A 23,752-nucleotide genomic window follows, 5' to 3' on the forward strand; every position below is an offset into this window, starting at 1 on the left:
CCTGACAAGTACAAAAATAGCAAATTGTTCATAACCAGTAGATAGGTCTGGAGTCTAAACAGAGAGTTTAGCACTTCTGGTCCTTTCAATGATCTTCAGGAAGAAAAAAAAAATCAGTATTGTCTATATTTGGCATGTATGTTTCTCATTCATGGGTGGCAGGAATTGGGGGATGGGGGAGGGGAATGGGTGGGGTATATGCAAATTAAATACTGTAGCATTACTATTGTAAAAAAAAACTGTAGTGTTTTGGTGGACATTTCTGTATTATTTACTACAGTCTTTTTGTGGATAATACTGTAGTATTTACTATAGTATTCTACAAAATTATGTAGCAAGTACTACACATGATTGAGGGATACTACAGTGTGGAGTATAGCATTCTACAGTGTACTACAAAATGATATAGTGAGTACCACACATGATTGAGGAATACTGTGAAGTATAGTTTTTTTTTACAGTATACTACGGTTTACTACAGACTTTGATAGAATTCTATAGTACGTACTAAAGTATTTTATAGAAAACTGTAGTATTTTATTTTTCACTCTCAACTACTGTGCAACACCCATCATGTCAGGAATGGATGCTGTGCATAATTTACTGACCACTTAGGTGAGCTAATTGCCATAGAAAAACTGATGTCTGCAGTCTTGTACTCAAATCACAAGGGACTGTCATGGACTGATTAAGCGATGGCTCAAAAAACACATTTCATGTACAGTATATCCAGATCTCTTCTTTTGAACCTATGATCTCATTTTTAGGTTAGAGAGACTAGAAATGCACTGTAGTGGAAATGCAGTGCACAGCTCCCACAGTGAGTGTGAGTGGGTACGAGAGGGTTGTAGGTCACACTGTCTGCCCGTTTTAGCATGAGTGTGCATTTTGCTCACATCGTTAAACTCTCTTAAACTCACATCTTCACAAAGACCCTACTGTCTAATCGCGGAAATGCTCTCCATCCTACTGTACATTAAGGACCAGTTGAGGGCTAGGAAGTTCCCCTGTGAAATGTAAAATGATAAACCAGATGTTGTTTCTTTTTTTGCATTCATCCAGTCCCAGGTTCCACCCCAATTAGTGACAATAGAGAGGGATATATGGCACATATTTCCATCAAAGTGCATGTCCTCAACTGTCAGGAAAGTGTTGATCAGGAAATAACTGGGGTACTCTGGCCAAGGATCAAAGCATTGGATCTCTTGCAGGCATCCTCTTTTACTGGGAGGCAATGTGAAAGAGTTTATTTAGAGGGGATATAAGAGCCTTTAATAGGTTAGAATTCTGCTGGCAAAGGACCTTAGTGGCTTTTCAGGGAACATAATAGAATATAAGGGATCAGAATCGAGTAGAGTAGAATAGAATAGAAGTCAATAGAATATAATAGAAGGGATCAGAATGGAGTAGCGTAGAATAGAATAGAAGTCAATAGAATATAATAGAAGGGATCAGAATGGAGTAGAAGTCAACAGAATAGAATGTAAGGGATCGGAATGGAGTAGAATAGAATAGAAAAGAAGGGATCAGAAATAGAGTAGAATAGAATAGAAGTCAACAGAATAGAATTTAAGGGATCAGAAATGGAGTAGAATAGAATAGAAGTCAACATAATAGAATATACCAAATATGCAAAAGTATGATAGGTTTGAATTAATCTGTGCCATTAGAAGTTTGAAATACAGTATATGCCATTCAACAGACACTTTTTTTATCCAAAACTAAGGCAGTTGAATACAATTGAATAATGTGGCCTCATAGAGGTTGGCCTGCTGCATACAAATATTAATACTACTCCTACCATAATTCTTTGCGGCACCCAAAAAAAATTGTAATCGCTCTGCTCCACGCCCCTGCCCTCTACCTAAGCATTGGAATATGTAGGAAATATCCGTGGAGAGATGGGCTGAAACTCCTTTCGGTTCATCCTAAAAGATTTCTCAAGCGGCCTATAGGATTTCCGAAAGAACATAAATATGTAAGTATTCACAAATGTTCTTTATTGTGGGAGCATTCGATGTTGGGATACAATGTAGATTGGTATGCGCATGTAGTAGCGCGCGCGAGGCACTATGCACGCAGCCTGAATGTAAATATTCATAGCCACTTTTCCAGTAGCGGACTTCAGTCGATCATACACAGTATCAAGACATGTATCAGCAGAATATATCTTTAGAATTAAAGTTACTTCATAAATTATCATGTTACTGTCGCACTCTTGTTTATTGAATGATATAAATCGATGTGTTGCTCGTCATATCAGGAAAGTATTATGGTTGTGTGGAATGCTGAACTATCCTCAGTCTGTTATTGTTACGAACTGCTATATAACAGTAGACTGACTATACATCCTACAAATTCACAAACACCACGTTCATGCGCTGTAGCCTAGGCTATTTAGGCTACTATACTTACAGTATGATCTATGTTAGCTTATCTGATATCAATACCAGCCAGCTATACCTCAATCTGTATCAATATGCCAGATTCTCCCCCTTTAAATGTCAATTGGTAGATTCGTTTCTCATAACAAGAGTTTGATTAAATATCATGAGCTCCAGATGTTTCACTTGTGTAATAGCATGGTTAGGCCTATTATAGCTAATATTATTACATTAAACATACAGGTAACTGCCAAAATAAAGGAAACACCAACATAAAGTGTCTTAATAGGACGTTGGGCCACCATGAGACGCCAGAACAGCTTCAATGCGCCTTGGCATAGATTCTACAAGTGTCTGGAACTCTATTGGAGGGATGTGACACCCTTCTTCGTCGAGAAATTCCATAATTTGAGTGTTTTGTTGATGGTGGTGGAAAATGCTGTCTCAGGCGCCACTCCAAAATCTCCCATAAGTGTTCAATTGGGTTAAGATCTGGTGACTGAGACACACACATGCACACACTCTTTAAAAGAAAACTATGCTCCTTTGAGACCCCTCTTTCAAAGTCACTGTGACCTCTTCTAGCCATGGTAGCCAGAATAATTGGCAACTGGGAAATGTTATACATTATACTTTTTATTTTTGTATAACTCTTTTTTATACAGGGTGGGTCACCATTGAGGCCAGGGTCTCATTAACAAGGGAGCCCAGTGAACATGACCCTAAACATTATGGGATGTTCATTTCTTAATTAACTCAGGAACCACGACTGTGTGGAAGCACCTGCTTTAAATATACTTGGTATCCCTCATTTACTCAAGTGTTTCCTTTATTTTGGCAGTTACCTGTACATGTGATGTTTTTCTAGGTGATTGGCCTTTATTGGTTATGGTGACACCAACCACCCACTCATACAACTGGTTCACATTCAAGGATGTGTTATTTCCCTTTCCTGTCACTGAATACAATCATTGGCTTAGTTGACTGTTTAGTTGACTAGTTGACTTAATGCTACTGCTGGCTTTGGAAGGGTGGAATTAACTCTAGGTGCTCTCGGGGCAGTGTGCTATGTAGGTCTTTATAAAGGGATGCAAATTCCGTGGTTTTCATTGCACCCAGCTCCATACAATGGCAGAGAATGTTAATCCGTTTCAGGTGCTAGAGGATGGCTACACACACGCCTTCTCATTGGTTGATTACACACATTGTATGAATGTGTGTTTGTTTTTTTTACTCTCCTTCTTCATGCCTAGCAACTCACCGTTTAATGTCTCCTATTTGTCAGAATGATGAGATGGTCTTTAAAATGTATGACATCTATTTCCCTATTGCTGTCTTGTTGTCATACAGTTCAGAGTCAGACCCATGTTTGTTTTGGGCTTGTGGTTGGTTTGCCTAAACTCCAAACACTCACACCCTCTCCCCATGTTTATAATGTCGATACGGGGGGTGCTACTTTTGACCAAACCCTATAGTGCATAATGGGAAATAAGATGTCATTTGAGACAGGATTGCTGTCAGATAATATTGTTTAAGCTCACATTAGATTAGATCACATTAAATTAGGGCACACATTTTGCAGTCCATAGACTAGTGTTTTTGCAGATCTAACTGTAGTATACTATAGTATTCACTGTAGTGTTTTTGCGGTCTTTACTGCAGTATTCACTGTAGTGTTTTTGATGAGATGACTAGTATACTATAGTATTCACTGTAGTGTTTTGCAGACATGACTGTAGTACACTGTAGTATTCAATAAAGTTTTTTTGCGGACATGACTGTAGTATACTGCAATATTCACAAGTGTTTTTGAGGGGATGAATGTAGTATACTGTAGTATTATTATTTTCTGGTCCACAGATGCCACTGCTTGTCTTTGTACCAGCAGTGCACAACTAGCTAGGCCTAAACAGCAATGTAATCTCTTCAACATTATAAGCCTCCTCCTCGGCCAGAGGTGTGAGGATTAGGTTAGCCTCAGCAGAATTCAGCTGCATAGCGTGCCATCTGTATGTAATTAACTACCACTGTAGAATTGAACAGTATTAGAGCAGATTTCCTTATTCCTCTTTCTACTCTGTAACGGTATTTGGGGCAACCTCTCTCACAAGGAACCAATGTGTTCAGCTCAAAAGACTGTTGTCTCTATTGTTTGTTGTTTGTCTCAATTCAGCATTTTGTCATCTGAGATTTTGGGTGAATTAGCATTTATTCGATTCCGAATTGTTCAATTGTTTGTTCTATTTTAAAGACGCTTCCAGTTGATCTGGAAATACAAGTCTTGAGGCACTATTCAGAGCAGAGGTGTCTTCTTCTAGACCCCAAACATGCACAATGCTATAACATAGTAGACGCAACACTGTTATGGTTTGGGCTTTTCAGTTATTCAAACAGTCACTGTGTGTTTATTGGCCAAAGAAATGAGCAACATACTAGTGCAGGTATGAAGTAAGAGGAAATGGAATTTGGCCGAAATACCCTCCTCACTCCCTTCAGTGTTGCATTGATTGGCCCTGAGCTTATAGTATATACTGTAATTCATAAACCACACCTTTTATTGCGCTGTAATTCATTTTCCATTATACTGTCCCTATCAGTGACAAGCCAAAGGAAGCACGTGACAATGTAGGAGTGTGTGTGTTGATAGGTATTGGTTACAGAGTTGTTGGAAACAAGGACACGAGGAAACAAGGACATGAGTAAAAGTTCAGTGTGTGTGTGTGCCTTGTACGTGTGCTGTGGGCGCGTGCGTGTGTATGGTCGACTATGAAAATGTGGAAGGTCATCTCAGCCACATATTCAGGTTCTCTCTTTTCTTTTTCACTCTCTGTTTTCTGGTCCTAAAAATAAGACCAAAAGCCCAATCCCCTGGAGGGCATGTGTTCAGGCAACCATGAGATTTGGGAGGCTAGGACTGAGTCACAGCTGTACACACACACACACACACACACACACACACACACACACACACACACACACACACACACACACACACACACACACACACACACACACAGACACAGACACAGACACAGACACAGACACAGGCAGACAGACAGACAGACAGAGGTATAAGTAGGGATAAAGCCAGAGGGAGGAGGGAAGCAGATGGAGAGAGGGAAGAAGTGAGCTAGCCCTCTGAGTGTATTGCCAAGGGAATCCAGTGAATGGTCCATTAACACCCGAGCTGTAATGGATCTGTGCTGTTAGCATTCATCCCCATATCCAGAGACCCAGTCAAGGAGCATCATGTCACGACTGAATGGACCCATGGAGTGGTTTCATGGTTTCACGTATCTGTCCAAAAGCCTCAGATGACCTGTCTTCTTGACACACTAACCCGGCAGAAATGTCTGGAGAATGAGAACGACTGAGCTCTGGTCAGTTCCATGTGAAGGAGCCATGAGCACCAACATGGGACGTTCATAGGAGCATATCTAATTGGGTGTCAAATGAAAGCTAAGAATTTATTTTGAGGAAATGAAGGCATAGATACATTCTTCAACCATTATACATCTTAAAAATGAGGCATAATTAATGTCTTTGATTTCTGGTTGAACAGATGGAAAGGGGTGTTGTGGAAAAATAGAAAGAGAACAAATGTGAACGATGATGGTCAGTGATTAAGATGAGTCTAGCAACTTGCAGGTGCCGAGGCCCAGCGTTAGGGCTCAATCCCGATTTATGGCATTGTCTGGATGGCAGACCATATGATGGATATCATAAAAGTTTAACACAACCTTATCCGTGGCTTTCTCCGAGGCGGGAGGTTCCCATAGAAGCCTGGGAGCACGGACACCTTCGGGTGTGTGAAGACCGATGAAAACTTGAATTGACTAAATGAATGTTACTTTGTGAATGAAATGGTCATGTTTGGATTGTTTCAAGAGTTCATAAAGACTTCATAAAGTGCTATGGATTTATTTTTGCAGAGTTACTGTGTTATTCTGCCCATCGAACAGTGGCAGTGGTGGAAAAAGTACTCAATTGTCATACTTGACTAAAAGTTAAGATATCTTAATAGAAAATGAAAGTCACCCAGTGAAATACTACTTGAGTAAAAGTCTAAAAGTATCTGGTTTTAAATGTACATAAGTATATTGGCGGAAAAAGTAATCAAGGGTCCTACTTGAGTAAAAGTAAATGGTAATCAAATTCCTTATATTAAGCAAACCAGATTGTTTTATTTATTTTCATTAACGGACAGACGGGGGCACACTCCAATACGCAGACATAATTTACAAAAGCAATATTTGAGTTCAGTGAGTCCACCAGATCAGATTCAGTAGGGATGACAACACGTTCTTTTAATAGGTGTGTGAATTGGACCATAATTCTATCCTGCCTGAGCATTCGAAATGTAACGAGTACTTTTAGGTGTCAGGGAAAATGTATGGAAGTAAAAAGTACATATTTTCTTTAGGAATGTAGTGGAGTAAAAGTAAAAGTTGTCAAAAATATAAATAGTAAAGTATAGTAGATACCACAACAACAAAAAACGACTTCAGTAGTACTTTAAAGTATTTTTACTTAAGTACTTCACACCACCGAATGGCAGTCAGTTCAATGGGGGAGTGACAGAGATGTGCGCCCCTATCATTCAGATAAGAGTTCTGTTTATTGTTTTGGCCTAGCATAGTGATGTTAATTAGACGATGGGAGATACTGAGATTTGGCGCTCTGGGAAAAATAAAAGATTTGTGGAAACTTTGTTCTTGGAGTCATTCTAAACCAATCTCCAGGTGTAGCGTCCCGTTACACTACTGTAAGTCGCAATGGATAAGAGTGTCTGCTAAATGACTAAAGAATATTTAGAATATTTTGTATTCTTTTGACATTGAAGACTTCTGTTATGCCATTGTATTCTTATTGCATAACTCGTAATAAACTTGTAATAAATCGGATTACTTTTAAATGGATACGAATGGTTGTCCTCATATTTCTGAGTAATATTCCTTGAATTATTATTTGATGTATGATCTAATGGTAAAAGTACTACACATAGCTTATATGCTCGGCCTCTAACTGTGCAGCTCTGAGCTGAGGATAACTCAATCATTTAATGCTGGGACATTGATTGCAGGATATTAGCTCTTTGTCTCTCAGCCTGTTAATATTAGGGTTATGTTGGAGACATGTAACTTATAGTATTCCGAGTGGTGACCCAAGTCTCGCTACCTTGACTAGAACCATCGGATTCGCTTATGGGCCTATAGCATTCACATGATAGTGGAGTCCGATTGAATATTATATTATGGTCTTATTGCTCCTACACTAATCTCTGTCATCAGACGGAGTGGATTTTCACTCTTTCACAGGGGTCTTAGAAAACATCGATCACAAAAAGTAATAAGTTGTTAGAAATACATCAAAACACAATAATGTGGAAGTAAAGAACCCTGCCAAATAATATCAATGCTTATTATTTAGTTTTGGAGAAATGTTTTGGAATATGGGTTGGAATAATACATTATGGCCTTTCTCTTGCATTTCGAAGATGATGGTACAAAAAAATTCTAAATAAAGTGTTTTTTTCTTCTTTGTATTATCTTTTACCAGATCTATTGTGTTACATTCTACTACATTCCTTTCACATTTTCACAAACTTCAAAGTGTTTCCTTTCAAATGGTACCAGGAATATGTATATCCTTGCTTCGGGGCCTGAGCTACAGGCAGTTAGATTTAGGTATGTCATTTTAATTTACATTTTTTATTATATTTTTTTATTATCCCATTTCCTCCCCAATTTTCGTGGTATCCAATCGCTAGTAATTACTATCTTGTCTCATCGCTACAACTCCCTTACGGGCTCGGGAAAGACGAAGGTCGAAAGCCATGCGTCCTCCGAAGCACAACCCAACCAAGCCGCACTGCTTCTTAACACAGCGCGCCTCCAACCCGGAAGCCAGCCGCACCAATGTGTCGGAGGAAACACCGTGTACCTGGCCCCCTTGGTTAGCGCGCACTGCGCCCGGCCCGCCACAGGAGTCGCTGGAGCGCGATGAGACAAGGATATCCCTACCGGCCAAACCCTCCCTAACCCGGACGACGCTATGCCAATTGTGCGTCGCCCCACGGACCTCCCGGTCGCGGCCGGCTGCGACAGAGCCTGGGCGCGAACCCAGAGACTCTGGTGGCGCAGCTAGCACTGCGATGCAGTGCCCTAGACCACTGCGCCACCCGGGAGGCCCCTGGGTATGTCATTTTAGGCGAAAATTGAAAAAAAGGGGCGGATCCTTAAAGATGCAGTTGGCCCAGAACAAAGAGGCACGTCTTACTCTTCATTGTAATCAGAGGGTGAATATCAATAATATGCATGCCAGTCTCTCTTGGCTAAGAGTTGAGGGAAGACTGCATCGCTTCTTGTTTGTATTAGAAACATGAATGTGTTGGAAATTCCAAATAGTTTGCATAGTCAACTTACACACACCACTGACACACACACTTACCCCACCAGACATGCCTCCAGGGGTCTTTTTCACAGTCCCCAGGTCCAGAACAAATTCAAGGAAACGTACAATATTATAAAGAGCCATGGATCTCCCTTTCATCTCATATTGCTCAAGTGAACAGCAAACCTGGTTGCAAAAAACAAATAAAGCAACACCTCACGGCACAACGCCTCTCCCCCATGTGACCTACTTGTTCTATGTATGTACTGACATGTATAATATCAAAAATAAGCACTGCCTTATGCCTTGTAATTCCATTAAAAACTTCCTCATATCTTTAAGCTGAGGAGAGAGGATAATGAATGTTCAGTAACAAGTAAATGTAGACCTACCAATTAGTTAGTGTTTTTACGTGTTATTTTATTAATTAGTAAAGATGCACTATGCAGAAAGCGCTAATTCTAATAGTTTGCCTAATTTCAGTTTGTGACTAAACAAGCAACTATAGTGTAGAGAATCATTGTACCATCTAAACCGCTGTGAAATATATTTTCCATAACCAAACATATTGTATTTTCAGCTGCTTGATGCTGGTGTACAAAACCAAAAGTAAAAGAGGCAAAAACGAAATTTAAGAACGGGAAGCATAAAATAGAGCACATAGAACAGATCTACCACTTCTTAGACTTGCTTTCAATGAAAATGACAGATCTATAACTCACATGTAAATTTGGTTGGGTCACCCAAAAAGTTACATATTGCAGCTTTAAGTGATTAAAACTCGTTAATTGGTAACAGAATTTCTGAACAATCTGTAACGTAATTACTGCAATTGAATTGGCTACAATGTTAAATCGTAGTAGTCACAAACTACAGTTGGGTACCTACTGTCCTCTCTTCCACTGGCATACTGTTATGTTCAGCTCATAACTGTTTTCTTTCTCTGTCTGTCATCTGTCGGTCAAAGCAAAACTGGGAAAACAGTATGAACAACCCCTTCCTCTCTCTCTCTCTCTCTCCCCATTTAATGTTACCTCTCCAGACTCTTACTGACACCGACCCATGAGCCTCCTCTCTTTCCATTTACTGTAACCAGCATTTGCGCCCACTGAGCACCGACCAACACCGGATGTCCATGGACATTGAAAAATAGTTTACATTTGGTCAGTTCGCCCTGGCTTTGATTTCAACGTCGTCAGATGTTTTTGGGGCCTAGATTTCCATGTCCACCGATGTTGATTTTTGGTCCGTTCCGGCCTTGATTTGGTGCGAACGTAGACGTCCATGATTGGTGACCGGAACCAAATCTGAACCAATCATAGATGTCTATGTTTCACCAGTTTAGACATTACAGTACAGCACAGCACGCTAGAGTAGAGTACAGTATAATGTACTGTATTGTACTGTACTCTACTGTATTGTTTTGTACTGAACTATACTTTACTGTACTCTATTCTACAGTACTGTCCAAACTTGTGAAACATAGACGTCTAGGATTGATTCAGATTTCCAAATTCGGTCTTGTTTAGGGGCGGAGCTCATTAGAATAATAGCCCGTGTGTAGAATAATACCCAAATATGCAAAGGATGATATTGCATATTTCTACCTTTGTGTACCTATTCAGATACATCACCATGAAGAGAATGACATTCATATCCATAATTATACAGATCAGCGACCCATGATGTAATTCCTTTTCTGTAATTCAGTTACTGGGTGTAAATCCACTCCACTTACTGTAGTTCAAGAACAAAAATATATATTTTTCAATCTCAAGGTGGCATGTCATAGCTGACACCCCATTCTTTCTGCAGAAATGGTCACCTCACTTCAAGTCCTGAGGAAACTATGCAGTCATTTTGTTTTTTTATGCATTATTTCTTACGTTGTTAGCCCAGAAAATCTTAAGTGTTATTACATACAGCTGGGAAGAACTATTGGATATAAGAGTGACATCAACTTACCAACATTACGACCCGGAATACGACTTTCCCGAAGCGGATCCTTTGTTCGAACCTCCACCCTGGACATTGGATCTAATCCCAGAGGCCGACCAAAAACAACGTCGTCACCGCAGGAGAAGCAGATGGAGCGGCCTCCTGGTCAGACTGAGAAGGCGAGCACACCACCCACCGCTTCCGAGCATATTAGTAGCCAATGTCCAGTCTCAAGACAACAAGGTGGACGAAATTAGGGCACGAGTTGCCTTCCAGAGAGACATCAGAGATTGTAACATTCTCTATTTCACGGAAACATGGCTCACCCGGGTTATGTTGTCAGAGTCGGTGCAGTCACCGGGGTTCTTCATGCGTCGCGCCGACCGAAACAAACATCTCCTTGGTAAGAAGAAGGGCGGGGGTGTGTGCCTCATGATTATCAACTCATGGTGTAACAATAACAACATACAGTCCTTTTGTTCACCTGACCTAGAATTCCTTACAAATGCCGACCACATTATCTCCCAAGAGAATTCTCTTCAATTATAGTCGTGTATATCCCCCCCACGTCACGTCACGGACACCAACGTCTTGCTTCGATACAAGCTAAACACCTTCTTTGCCCGCTTTGAGGATAATACAGTGCATCCGACGCGGCCCGCTAACAAGGACTGCGGGCACCCCCTCTCCTTCTTTGTGGCCGACGTAAGACATTTAAACATGTTAACCCTTGCAGGGCTGCTGGCCCAGACGGCATCCCTAGCCGCGTTCTCAGAGCATGCGCAGACCTAGTGTGTTTACGGACATATTCAATCGCTCCTATCCCAGTCTGCTTTCCCCACAGGCTTCAAGATGGCTACCATTGTTCCTGTACCAAAGAAGGCAAAGATAACTGAACTAAATGACTATCGCCCCGTAACACTCACTTCTGTCATCATGAAGTGCTTTAAGAGACTAGTCAAGGATCATATCACCTCCACCTTACCTGCCACCCTAGACCCACTTCAGTTTGCATACCGCCCCAACAGGTCCACAGACGATGCAATCGCCATCACACTGTTCACTGCCTGTAAGAATGTTGTTCATTGACTACAGCTCAGCATTCAACACCATAGAGCCCTCCAAGCTCATCATTAAGCTCGAGATCCTGGTTCTCAACCCCGCCCTGTGCAGTTGGGTCCTGGACTTCCTGACGGGCCGCCCCCAGGTGGTGAAGGTAGGAAACAACATCTCCACTTCGCTGATCCTCAACACTGAGGCCCCACAAGGGTGCGTGCTCAGCCCCCTCCTGTACTCCCTGTTCACCCATGACTGCGTGGCCATGCACGCCTCCAACTCAATCATCATGTTTGCAGACGACACAACAGTAATGGGCTTGATTACCAACAACGACGAGACAACCTACAGGGAGGAGGTGAGGGCACTCGGAGAGTGGTATCAGGAAAACAACCTCTCACTCAACGTCAACAAAACAAAGGAGATGATCGTGGACTTCAGGAAACAGCAGAGGGAGCACCCCCCCATCCACGTCAATGAGACAGCAGTGGAGAAGAAAGTTTTAAGTTCCTAGGCGTACACATCACGGACAAACTGAAATGGTCTAGCCACACAGACAGCGTGGTGAAGAAGGCGCAACATCGCCTCTTCAAGCTTAGGAGGCTGAAGAAATTTGGCTTGTCACCTAAAACCCTCACAAACTTTTACAGATGCACAATCGAGAGCATCCTGTTGGGCTGTATCACCGCCTGATACGGCAACTGCACCGCCCTCAACCGCAAGGCTCTCCAGAGGGTAGTGCGGTCTGCACAACGTATCACCGGGGGCAAACTACCTGCCCTGCAGGACACCTCCTGCACCCGATGTCGCAGGAAGGCCAAAAAGATCATCAAGGACAACAACCACCCGAGCCACTGCCTGTTCACCTCACTATCATCCAGAAGGCAAGGTCAGTACAGGTGCATCAAAGCTGGGACCGAGAGACTGAAAAACAGCTTCTATCTAAAGACCATCAGACTGTTAAACAGCCATCACTAACATAGAGAGGTTGCTACCAAAATACAGACCCAAATCACTGGCCACTTTAATAAATTGATTTAATAAAGGTATCGATAATCACTTTAAATAATGCCATTTTAATAATGTTTACATATCCTACATTACTCATCTCATATGTGTGTATACTGTTTTCATACCATCTATTGCATCTTTCCTATGCCGCGCGGCCATCGCTCATTCATATATTTGTATGTACATATTCTTATTTATCCCTTTACACTTGTGTGCATAAGGTAGTTGTTGTGAATTTGTTAGATTACTTGTTAGATATTACTGCACTGTCGGAACTAGAAGCACAAGCATTTAGCTACACTCGCATTAATATCTGCTTACCATGTGTATGTGACAAATACAATTTGATTTGATATTTAAGAGTTTTTGGAAAATGTGGTCGCATAAGAAACTGAGGGAGATTTTACCATAGTTCTCTTACCAAACTTTACATCTGCACAGTTCTTCCAGTCAATGTGTTTTTATGAAATGTCCTGGGCACATTGTTCAAAATAGTCCTTGTGCATAGAGTTGTATGGTTTGTTAAACTGTGAAATCAATATCTTTTGTTTGGAATACATTTTAAAGTGGAATTCCGTTTATTGTGGAATTGCCCTTCTCTTTCTCTTACCTCTTGCTTCCTCATCACACACACACACACACACACACACACACACACACACACACACACACACACACACACACACACACACACACACACACACACACACACACACACACACACACACACACACACACTGAGCTGCATTGTTTGTAACTGCAGCCTCTTTCTTCCTCTTTTTCTTCATTAACTTCACCCAGTGGTGGAAAAAGTACCCAATTGTCATACTTGCATACATTTTAAGATAACTTAGAAAATGACTCAGGTTAAAGTGAAAGTTACCCAGTAAAATACTACTTGAGTAAAAGTCCAAGAGTATTTGGTTTGAAATATACTTAGGTATCAACAGTAAATGTAATTGATAAAATATACTTTAGTATCAAAACTGAAAGTAAAAGTATAAATGATTTCAAATTCCTTTAAGCAAACCAGACAGCACTATTTTCCTGTTTTGTTATTTACGGATAGGCAGGGGCACACTCCAACACTTACACATCCTTTACAAACAAATAAGTGTGTTAATTTGACAATTTTCCTGTCCTGCTAAGCATTCAAAATGTACTTTTGGGTGTCAGGGAAAATGTGTGGAGTAAAAAGTAAATTTATTTTCTTTTGGAATGTAGTGAAGTAAAAGTTAAAGTAGTACTTTAAAGTATTTTTACTTACAGTGCATTCGGAAAGTATGCAGACCCCTTGACTTTTTCCACATTTTGTTACGTTACAGCCTTATTCTAAAATGGATAAAATCGTTTTTCCCCCTCATCAATCTACACACAATAGCCCATAATGACAAACAAAAACAGTTTTTTGAATATCACATTTACATAAGTATTCAGACCCTTTACTTAGTACTTTGTTGAAGCACCTTTGGCAACAATTACAGACTTGAGTCTTCTTGGGTATGACTCTACAAGCTTGCCACACCTGTATTTGCTCTCCCGTTCTTCTCTGCAGATGCTCTCAAGCTCTGTCAGGTAGGATGGGGAGCAAAGCTGCACAGCTATTTTCATGTCTCTCCAGAGATGTTCGATCGGGTTCAAGTCCTGGCTCTGGCTGGGCCACTCAAGGACATTCAGAGAAGCCACTCCTGCGTTCTCTTGGCTGTATGCTTAGGGTCGTTTGTCCTGTTGGAAGGTGAACTTTCGCCCCAGTCGGCGGTCCTGAGCGCTCTGGAGCAGGACCTTTGCTATGTACTTTGCTCCGTTCGTCTTTCCCTCGATCCTGACTAGTCTCCCAGTCCCTGCCTCTGAAAAACATCCCCACAGCATGATGCTGCCACCACCATGCTTCACTGTAGGAATGGTGCCAGGTTTCCTCCAGGCATGACGCTTGGCATTCAGGCCAAAGAGTTCCATCTTGGTTTCATCAGACCAGAGAATCTTGTTTCTCATGGTCTTGAGAGACTGAGGAGTGGCTTCCGTCAGGTCACTCTACCATAATGGTCTGATTGGTGGAGTGCTGCGGAGATGGTCGTCCTTCTGGAAGTTTCTCCCATCTCCACAGAGGAACTCTGGAGCTCTGACAGAGTAACCATCAGGTTCTTGGTCACCTCCCTGACCAAGGCCCTTCTCCCCCGATTGCTCAGTTTGGCCGTGCGGCCAGCTCTAGGAAGAGTCTTGGTGGTTCCAAACTTCTTCCATTTAAGAATGATGGCTACCACTGTTCTTGGGAACCTTCAATGCTGAAGAAATGTTTTGTGAATGGTGTTGTAGAATACTGTAGTGAAATACTGTAGTATGATGCTGTAGTAGGATGTTGTAGTAGGATGGTGTATGTGTGTGTGTGTGTGTCTGTGTCTGTGTGTGTGTGTGTGTGTGTGTGTTTGTGGCATCTCCAGGGTGCCTGACCAGGATTAGTTTGTTAATCCCGGTGTGTTAATTTACCAGCACTATACTGTACCTGTCCATCGGCCTGAACCCCTGAACCTCAACCTTAACGCTGCATGTTAGTTATTCCCCCTGGACCAGAGGTCACGTCATTACCTAGCAGAACCTCTGAACACCAAACTCTCCTCCAATGTGGGGGGGGCGACATGAGAAACTGGCCTTGGAGTGATCCCATGGAGCGGCCTGTTTGTAAATAGGCCCAGGCCTTAGCCATGCTCACACTTCCTCCCCCTGGACAGACCCAGGCGGCAGGAAATGTGGACCGTTGGTCTGTGTGCCAGCGTTGTGTGTGTGTGTGTGTGTGGGTGTGGATGGGTGGCCGGGACTAGCTTTGAGCACCATTAACCTCTCAACACCACAAACAGGAGCTGGGGCCTCAGGGGCCCGGGCCCTTTGATGTCCAAAGGCTTTGGATAGTTTGGCTATACAGGGCCACATTGGTACACAACACCACAAGGACACCATATAGCATTTTTTAAATTGTTTTAATAATTTTCGTTGTTGGACATAAAACACTGTAAAATCACCAGTAAATGAGCTCAAAGTGAAAAGAAATCTGTTCCCAAGTATTCCCACGCATAAATAGAGAGGCATATGCGATCGTATCCCAATGTAATCACTAATCAAGGTTAGAAATGATTCTGTTTTTGTTTCCGTTGTAATTGGGATTCTTGCAGTCAATTTTCAGTGTTCAAATATTTATAACTATGTTCCGACCCCTCAACCATCCGCTCAAGGCAAAATGGGCCCACGGCTGAATGTAATTGGGGACCCCTGCCATATAGGCTACCCCACCTGAATGGCCTCACTACAGCACCATGGTCATGTTCTTGGCCACATAAAATGTTAAAACGTTTTGCAACTAAAATGAGCATGTCTGTTTGGACAGTTCCAGGTAGTCCCTCCCGGTTCGGTCTGTTTTCTTCCATTGGTACCTAATGAACACGACCCTGGTTTGGACAGCCTCTGGTATTCAGAGTGTCATTTTAAAACCAATGCATTTTTGGGGAATCTAATCGGCAACATATCGTCAAGATCATCAGCAGATGCACTTCTTAAATCTTTGCACAGTGAGACAAGGACAAGGATTGTGCCGGGAGAAGTTGGGCCGTAGTTCGTTCGACTAACCTAAGGGGGAAAGTGGAGAAGGTCACTGAATGTTACCATATTAACATTTAGATGACCTGTTTTTCCTGCACTTCCCTCTATACTTTATGGACAGAAACGACTTTTTCCAGAGAGGAAATTATAAAGATAGTTGGGCTTAGCCTGTGTTGAACTCATCAGTGGGGTGGAGGGATGGAGGCAGGTAGAGTCTGATGGAAGTGAAGGAGGTAGGGAATGTTGACTGTGCATGTCCCATAAAGAGTAGGAATGGTGTAGTAGAAGGCAGTTGTAGAAGGCTGTTGTAGAAGGCTGTTTGTAGAAGGCTGTTGTAGAAGGTGGTTGTAGAAGGCTGTTGTAGAAGGCTGTTGTAGAAGGCTGTTGTAGAAGGCGGTTGTAGAAGGCTGTTGTAGAAGGCTGTTGTAGAAGGCTGTTGTAGAAGGCTGTTGTAGAAGGCTGTTGTAGAAGGCTGTTGTAGAAGGCGGTTGTAGAAGGCTGTTGTAGAAGGCGGTTGTAGAAGGCGGTTGTAGAAGGCTGTTGTAGAAGGCGGTTGTAGAAGGCTGTTGTAGAAGGCTGTTGTAGAAGGCTGTTGTAGAAGGCGGTTGTAGAAGGCGGTTGTAGAAGGCTGTTGTAGAAGGCGGTTGTAGAAGGCGGTTGTAGAAGGCTGTTGTAGAAGGCTGTTGTAGAAGGCGGTTGTAGAAGGCTGTTGTAGAAGGCTGTTGTAGAAGGTGGTTGTAGAAGGCGGTTGTAGAAGGCGGTTGTAGAAGGCGGTTGTAGAAGGCGGTTGTAGAAGGCTGTTGTAGAAGGCTGTTGTAGAAGGCGGTTGTAGAAGGCTGTTGTAGAAGGCTGTTGTAGAAGGCGGTTGTAGAAGGCTGTTGTAGAAGGCGGTTGTAGAAGGCGGTTGTAGAAGGCTGTTGTAGAAGGCTGTTGTAGAAGGCGGTTGTAGAAGGCTGTTGTAGAAGGCGGTTGTAGAAGGCTGTTGTAGAAGGCTGTTGTAGAAGGCGGTTGTAGAAGGCTGTTGTAGAAGGCTGTTGTAGAAGGCTGTTGTAGAAGGCTGTTGTAGAAGGCTGTTGTAGAAGGCGGTTGTAGAAGGCTGTTGTAGAAGGCTGTTGTAGAAGGCTGTTGTAGAAGGCGGTTGTAGAAGGCGGTTGTAGAAGGCTGTTGTAGAAGGCGGTTGTAGAAGGCGGTTGTAGAAGGCTGTTGTAGAAGGCTGTTGTAGAAGGCTGTTGTAGAAGGCTGTTGTAGAAGGCGGTTGTAGAAGGCGGTTGTAGAAGGCTGTTGTAGAAGGCTGTTGTAGAAGGCTGTTGTAGAAGGCTGTTGTAGAAGGCGGTTGTAGAAGGCTGTTGTAGAAGGCGGTTGTAGAAGGCTGTTGTAGAAGGCGGTTGTAGAAGGCGGTTGTAGAAGGCTGTTGTAGAAGGCGGTTGTAGAAGGCTGTTGTAGAAGGCTGTTGTAGAAGGCGGTTGTAGAAGGCTGTTGTAGAAGGCTGTTGTAGAAGGCGGTTGTAGAAGGCTGTTGTAGAAGGCTGTTGTAGAAGGCGGTTGTAGAAGGCGGTTGTAGAAGGCGTTGTAGAAGGCGGTTGTAGAAGGCGGTTGTAGAAGGCTGTTGTAGAAGGCTGTTGTAGAAGGCTGTTGTAGAAGGCGGTTGTAGAAGGCTGTTGTAGAAGGCGGTTGTAGAAGGCGGTTGTAGGATGGTGTAGTAGGATGGCGTTGTAGGATGGCGTAGTAATCGTGTACCGCTGACAAAAACTGTAGATGAGACTCACTCATCTCTTCTTTGGCTGCTTAGCTGAGAGACAGACTCTCACTCCTGCTCGCTCTCTCTCGCTCTCTTGTCTCTCTCTGGCTCTCGTCTATCTTTCTTCCACCCCCCCCCCTTCTCTCTCTCTATCACCCCCACTCCTCTTACACTTATCTTCTCATCTCTCTCTCTTTCTCCACATCCACTTCTCTTCCTCTCATCTATTTATCTCTCTCTCTCTCCTCCTCTCCTTATCTCCCCAGCATACAGTGGAATGAGCAGGCTGAGGTGAGGAGATGCCTTACGTGGATCGGCAGAACCGGATCTGTGGCTTCCTGGACATTGAGGAGAATGAGAACAGTGGCAAGTTCCTCCGACGCTACTTCATCCTGGACACCAAGGAGGGTAGCCTGGTGTGGTACATGGACAACCCACAGGTAGGACAGCAGGGTAGTAAACGCACACAAACACACACGCACAGAAGCTGACAGAAGCACACGCACACATATGCAGAACAGACATACGCACACAAACACACACACACACAATGGAAAGTGTAGTTATTGACTACATACAGTACCAGTCAAAAGTTGGGGCACACCTTTATTTTTACTACTTTCTACATTGTAGAATAATAGTGAAGACATCAAAACTATGAAATAACACATGGAATCATGTAGTAACGAAAAAAGTGTTAAACAAATCAAAATATATGTTATATTTGAGATTCTTCAAAGTAGCCACCCTCTCCCTTGATGACAGCTTTGGACACTCTTGGCAATCTCTCATCCAGCTTTATGAGGTAGTCACCTGGAATCCATTTCAATTAACAGGTATGTATGCCGTGTTAAAAGTTAATTTGTGGAATTAATTCCTTCTTATTGCATTTAAGCCAATCAGTTGTGTTGTGACAAGGTAGGGGTGGTATGTAGAAGATAGCACTATTTGGTAAAAGACCAAGTCCATATTATGGCAAGAACAGCTCAAATAAGCAATTACTTTAAGACAGCAATACTTTAAGACATGAAGGTCAGTCAATCTGGAAAATTTCAAGTGCAGTCACAAAAACCATCAAGTACTATGATGAAACTGGCTCTCATGAGGACCACCACAGGGAAGGAAGACCCAGAGTTTCCTCTGCTGCAAAGGATAAGTTCATCAGAGTTACTGGCCTCTGAAATTGCAGCCCAAATAAATGCTTCTCAGAGTTCAAGTAACAGACACATCTCAACAATCAACTGTTCAGAGGAGACTGTGTGAATTAGGCCTTCATGGTTGATTTGCTGCAAAGAAACCACTACACTAGCAAAGCTGTCATCAAGGCAAAGGGTGGCTACTTTGAAGAATCTAAAATATAAAATATATTTTGATTTGTTTAACACTTTTTTTTGGTTACGACATGATTGCATATGTGTTATTTCATAGTTCTGATGTCTTCGCTATTATTCTACAATATAGAAAATAGTAAAAATAAAGAAAAAACATTGAATGAGTGGGTGTGTCCAAACTTTTGACTGGTACTGTACATTTCACAGAGGAGATCATGAGTTAGGCTATGATGCTCTCACTACCCTCAAGTCATCAGTCTCTAATGTATGTGTGTTTAATCAACGCATGCATTTAGGCTGATGTCATTTCTTGAGTGGGCAGCAGCTGACACGGCCCTATGTACTTACAGTATGCACTGGAGTAGGACATTAGCGGTAGGATGAATTTAATAGTTGCTTCTGTTTGGACTGACCTAATCTCATAAAGTATTGGACTGGATTGATCCGTCTGGTCTGTCCAGACCACTCTGGGCCATCAAGAGGAAATGTGTGTTTCGTCGGCTGGGGAGATGATGCTACGTCTGGAGAAACCGAGTCAAGTTACACGTCTGCCCAGACGCCCGTCCGTCCGTCTGTCTGTCTGTCCCTCCCCCAGATCTATACTCTTGTCATGTGTGACATGTGCAAATTCACCTCTGAACCTCTTCTGGCATGCTGTTTTACGCTCCTACACGAAGTATAGCTGCTTGAAAGTATGTACAGTATACTAGTAGAGTAGTGCTTTATGATTTGGGCATTCCTTTCCTTAACATGAAACGACAAGATAAAGGAATCATCTTTTCAACGTGATGTAGATGATAACCAGTCAATGAAAACATTGGCGTGAACAGAAACAATCAGACTTCATGTTTTACAGGTCATTTAAATGCATGTAATCTGTTTGGAGGGGAGTGGGAGCTCAGTGAGGAATACCTGTACAAAGACAGACTTGGTCATGCCCTCAAAAAATGATATCATTTATTGATGCTGCCCTGGGCTCTGAATTATTCATTTCAGTTTAGTTTCCATCTCCTTCTCCAAGACTTGTAAATCGTTTAATGCCTTCATCACTGTTGAATGCTCTTTTTAGAACCTGCCCAAAGGAGCTGAACATGTTGGCTCCCTCAAACTCACCTACATCTCCAAGGTCAGTCAAGTTGTCCAATAGTGTTGTTGAATTAAATCCTGTCTGACAGACACAGACATGGCCAACCACAGTCTTAGGTGTGAACATCCGTCTCATTCTTTCTCTCGCTCTCTCTCACTATTTCTCTCTTTCTCTCTCTCTCTCCCTCTCCCTCTCTCTCACTATTTCTCTCTCTCGCTCTCTCTCTTGCCCCCTCTAGGTGAGTGATGCCACAAAGCTGCGACCAAAGGCGGAGTTCTGCTTCGGTAAGTCCCTCAACCTTTGGATTTGATTCAGTGTTTGTAAAACACTGTACATTACTGCTAGTTGTGTATATAAGTATGTTTGAGTATTGTCTCTCTAGCAGTGTGCTGTCTGGGGGGTTCTGTGAAGGAGGAAGCATTGGGAGGAAAGTGGGGGGGGGGGGGGGGGGGGCAGCTTGTAGTAAAGACACCGTTGACCTTTAGCTATTGAACTAGAATGATTCTATTTAGTTCGCTAAGGTCGATGATGTGAGCCCCTTGTCAGTAATTGTTTCACTGTTCACCTGTCCCCTCTTTCCATAGATTCCCTCCCCCCTCCCTCCCTCGCGGGGGTTTGAATGGGACCATTTTCTGTATGACGTGCTGTTGTTCAACAGGCCCTTTGTCCCTCAGCGGCCCCAGTCAGGAGTATACAGTAGCTCCCCCACTCAATAGAAGGAAGCAGTAGGATGACCCACCGGTGACCGCCAAGAGCTGGCTCGACCCAACCATGTTGTTCGATGAGCGGGGGTGTCGAGTTTGGGGCATGGGTGGGGGTCTTTCCTGCATGACAGGATGCTGGAGTCCAAATCGGAACCCCCCTCTCTAAAACTCTGGGATATTTTTAACCTAGGTATTTGCATGATCCAGGTCCACTTTTGGATAGTCTCATCAATCTATTCCACTACTGTAGTTTTAGGATTACCTGACTGTCCAAGTATGAGGTCAACCTACCTCAGCCCTGACTGAGTCTAGTGTGTGTGTGCACGTGCGTTTGCATTTGAGTGTGTGGGCTGGTGCGCTCTGGTGAATCATTGTGAGGATCACAAAACTGAGACGTTGAATAGGACGGTGGAAGACAGTATTATGTCTCCTTGAATAGGACGGTGGAAGACAGTCCACTGGTATTATGTCTCCTTGAATAGGACGGTGGAAGACAGTCCACTGGTATTATGTCTCCTTGAATAGGACGGTGGAAGACAGTCCACTGGTATTATGTCTCCTTGAATAGGACGGTGGAAGACAGTCCACTGGGATTATGTCTCCTTGAATAGGACGGTGGAAGACAGTCCACTGGGATTATGTCTCCTTGAATAGGACGGTGGAAGACAGTCCACTGGTATTATGTCTCCTTGAATAGGACGGTGGAAGACAGTCCACTGGTATTATGTCTCCTTGAATAGGACGGTGGAAGACAGTCCACTGGTATTATGTCTCCTTGAATAGGACGGTGGAAGACAATCCACTGGGATTATGTCTCCTTGAATAGGACGGTGGAAGACAGTCCACTGGTATTATGTCTCCTTGAATAGGACGGTGGAAGACAGTCCACTGGTATTATGTCTCCTTGAATAGGACGGTGGAAGACAATCCACTGGGATTATGTCTCCTTGAATAGGACGGTGGAAGACAATCCACTGGGATTATGTCTCCTTGAATAGGACGGTGGAAGACAGTCCACTGGTATTATGTCTCCTTGAATAGGACGGTGGAAGACAGTCCACTGGTATTATGTCTCCTTGAATAGGACGGTGGAAGACAATCCACTGGGATTATGTGCCTCTGCAGAAGGCAGGGCATTCATACTTCTTGCTCTTCCCGGAGCAGGGCAGAGCTGTTGTGAAGGAAGTTGTCAGGGAAGTGAGTTTGTGTTTATACAGGACCTCCCGCCCCACCTACCGTCAACCAGTCATGTCAATGCGGAGTTATTGGTTTGGGAGGCGCATGGCAATGCAGTACGGAGCACAATTTGGCCTCTGGAGGCGCCGCAATTGCGTCACGCCATCCATACGGCGGCCCGAACACATTTTGGGATCAAGGATACAGTGCATTCAGAAAGTATTCAGACTCCTTGACTTTTTCCACTTTTTGTTACATCTCTCTGCACCTCTCTCCCCCTCTCTCCCCCTCTCTCTCTGCCCCTCTCTCCCTCTCTCTCTCTCCCCAGTCATCAATGCTGGTATGAGGAAGTTCTACCTCCAGGCCAATGATCAGCAGGATCTGGTAGAGTGGGTCAACGTGCTCAACAATGCCACCAAGATCACAGTGAGTCCCCTGCCCTGTCTCTTGTCATAAGTCTCCCGTAGTACAAGACCGCTTCCATCTCAACGCCGGCTAGGAAAGGACCTGTGATTCAGAATTAGGATGTGTTATCCCAGTTCAGCTGACGTGAGTGACTGGGATGGAGGAGGATGACAAGGCCGGCATACCTCACGTGTGTCTACTGTCAAGTCAACAGTGGAGAGAAAGACATTATGAAGCACTAATCTGCTGGGTCCAGGAACCCCTGTCTGTTTCCTACAGGGCATCCAAACCCCTCTGGGCGGGGGATCTGGTCTCTTACTGTGTCACTGAGGGCCACAGCAGCAACCACGGCTTTCTCTGCTCCTCTCCCTCCCATCTGACTAGCCCTCACAGATACAGACACACACACAGACACACACACAGACACACACACGGACACACACACAGGCAGGCACGTACATACACACACACACTCGCCTTGCACAAATGTAAACGCAAACCCACACACAGGCAAGCAAGCACACAGGCATGCACACACACACACACACACACACACACACACACACACACACACACACACACACACACACACACACACACACACACACACACACACACACACACACACACACACACACACACACACAGGACAAAGGGGAAGGCGAGTGCTCTGAGTCACAGACTGTCGCTACAGAAAAGGAAGTAACAGGATAGAACAGAACGGGGCAGAACAGAACGGGGCAGAACAGAACGGGGCAGAACAGAATGGGGCAGAACAGGACAGGACAGAACAGTGTGCTTCCACTGGGATTCACTGGAGAGGATGTTCCACTCTAATTCCTCTTATAAACTGGGTGGTTCGAGCCCTGAATGCTTATTGACTGACAGCCGTGGTTTATCAGACCGTATACCACGGGTATGACAAAAAAATTTTTTTTACTG

The 23,752-nt window shown here is 43.4% G+C and overlaps 1 protein-coding gene across 7 annotated transcripts in view; it reads left to right on the top strand.

Annotated features, from left to right (window-relative positions):
- Window positions 1-1,805: 1,805 nt before the first annotated feature.
- Window positions 1,806-23,752, top strand: part of plekha1b (pleckstrin homology domain containing, family A (phosphoinositide binding specific) member 1b) — a 32,780-nt gene continuing 10,833 nt past the window's right edge. For 3 of the 7 annotated variants that reach the window (XM_071391750.1, XM_071391752.1, XM_071391753.1), the window contains exons 1-5: window positions 1,806-1,978; window positions 18,374-18,547; window positions 20,508-20,564; window positions 20,764-20,809; window positions 22,734-22,831. In XM_071391750.1, the coding sequence (XP_071247851.1) occupies window positions 18,407-18,547; window positions 20,508-20,564; window positions 20,764-20,809; window positions 22,734-22,831 (342 nt within the window). In that variant the 5' untranslated portion in view covers window positions 1,806-1,978; window positions 18,374-18,406. Of the gene's footprint in view, window positions 1,979-18,373; window positions 18,548-20,507; window positions 20,565-20,763; window positions 20,810-22,733; window positions 22,832-23,527; window positions 23,727-23,752 lie in introns of those variants that run through there. The other 4 variants (XM_071391751.1, XM_071391756.1, XM_071391755.1 and 1 more) reach the window with 3 other exon arrangements.

The sequence above is a fragment of the Salvelinus alpinus genome, chromosome 3, assembly GCF_045679555.1.
Source record: "Salvelinus alpinus chromosome 3, SLU_Salpinus.1, whole genome shotgun sequence".
NCBI classification, from domain to species: Eukaryota; Metazoa; Chordata; class Actinopteri; order Salmoniformes; family Salmonidae; genus Salvelinus; species Salvelinus alpinus.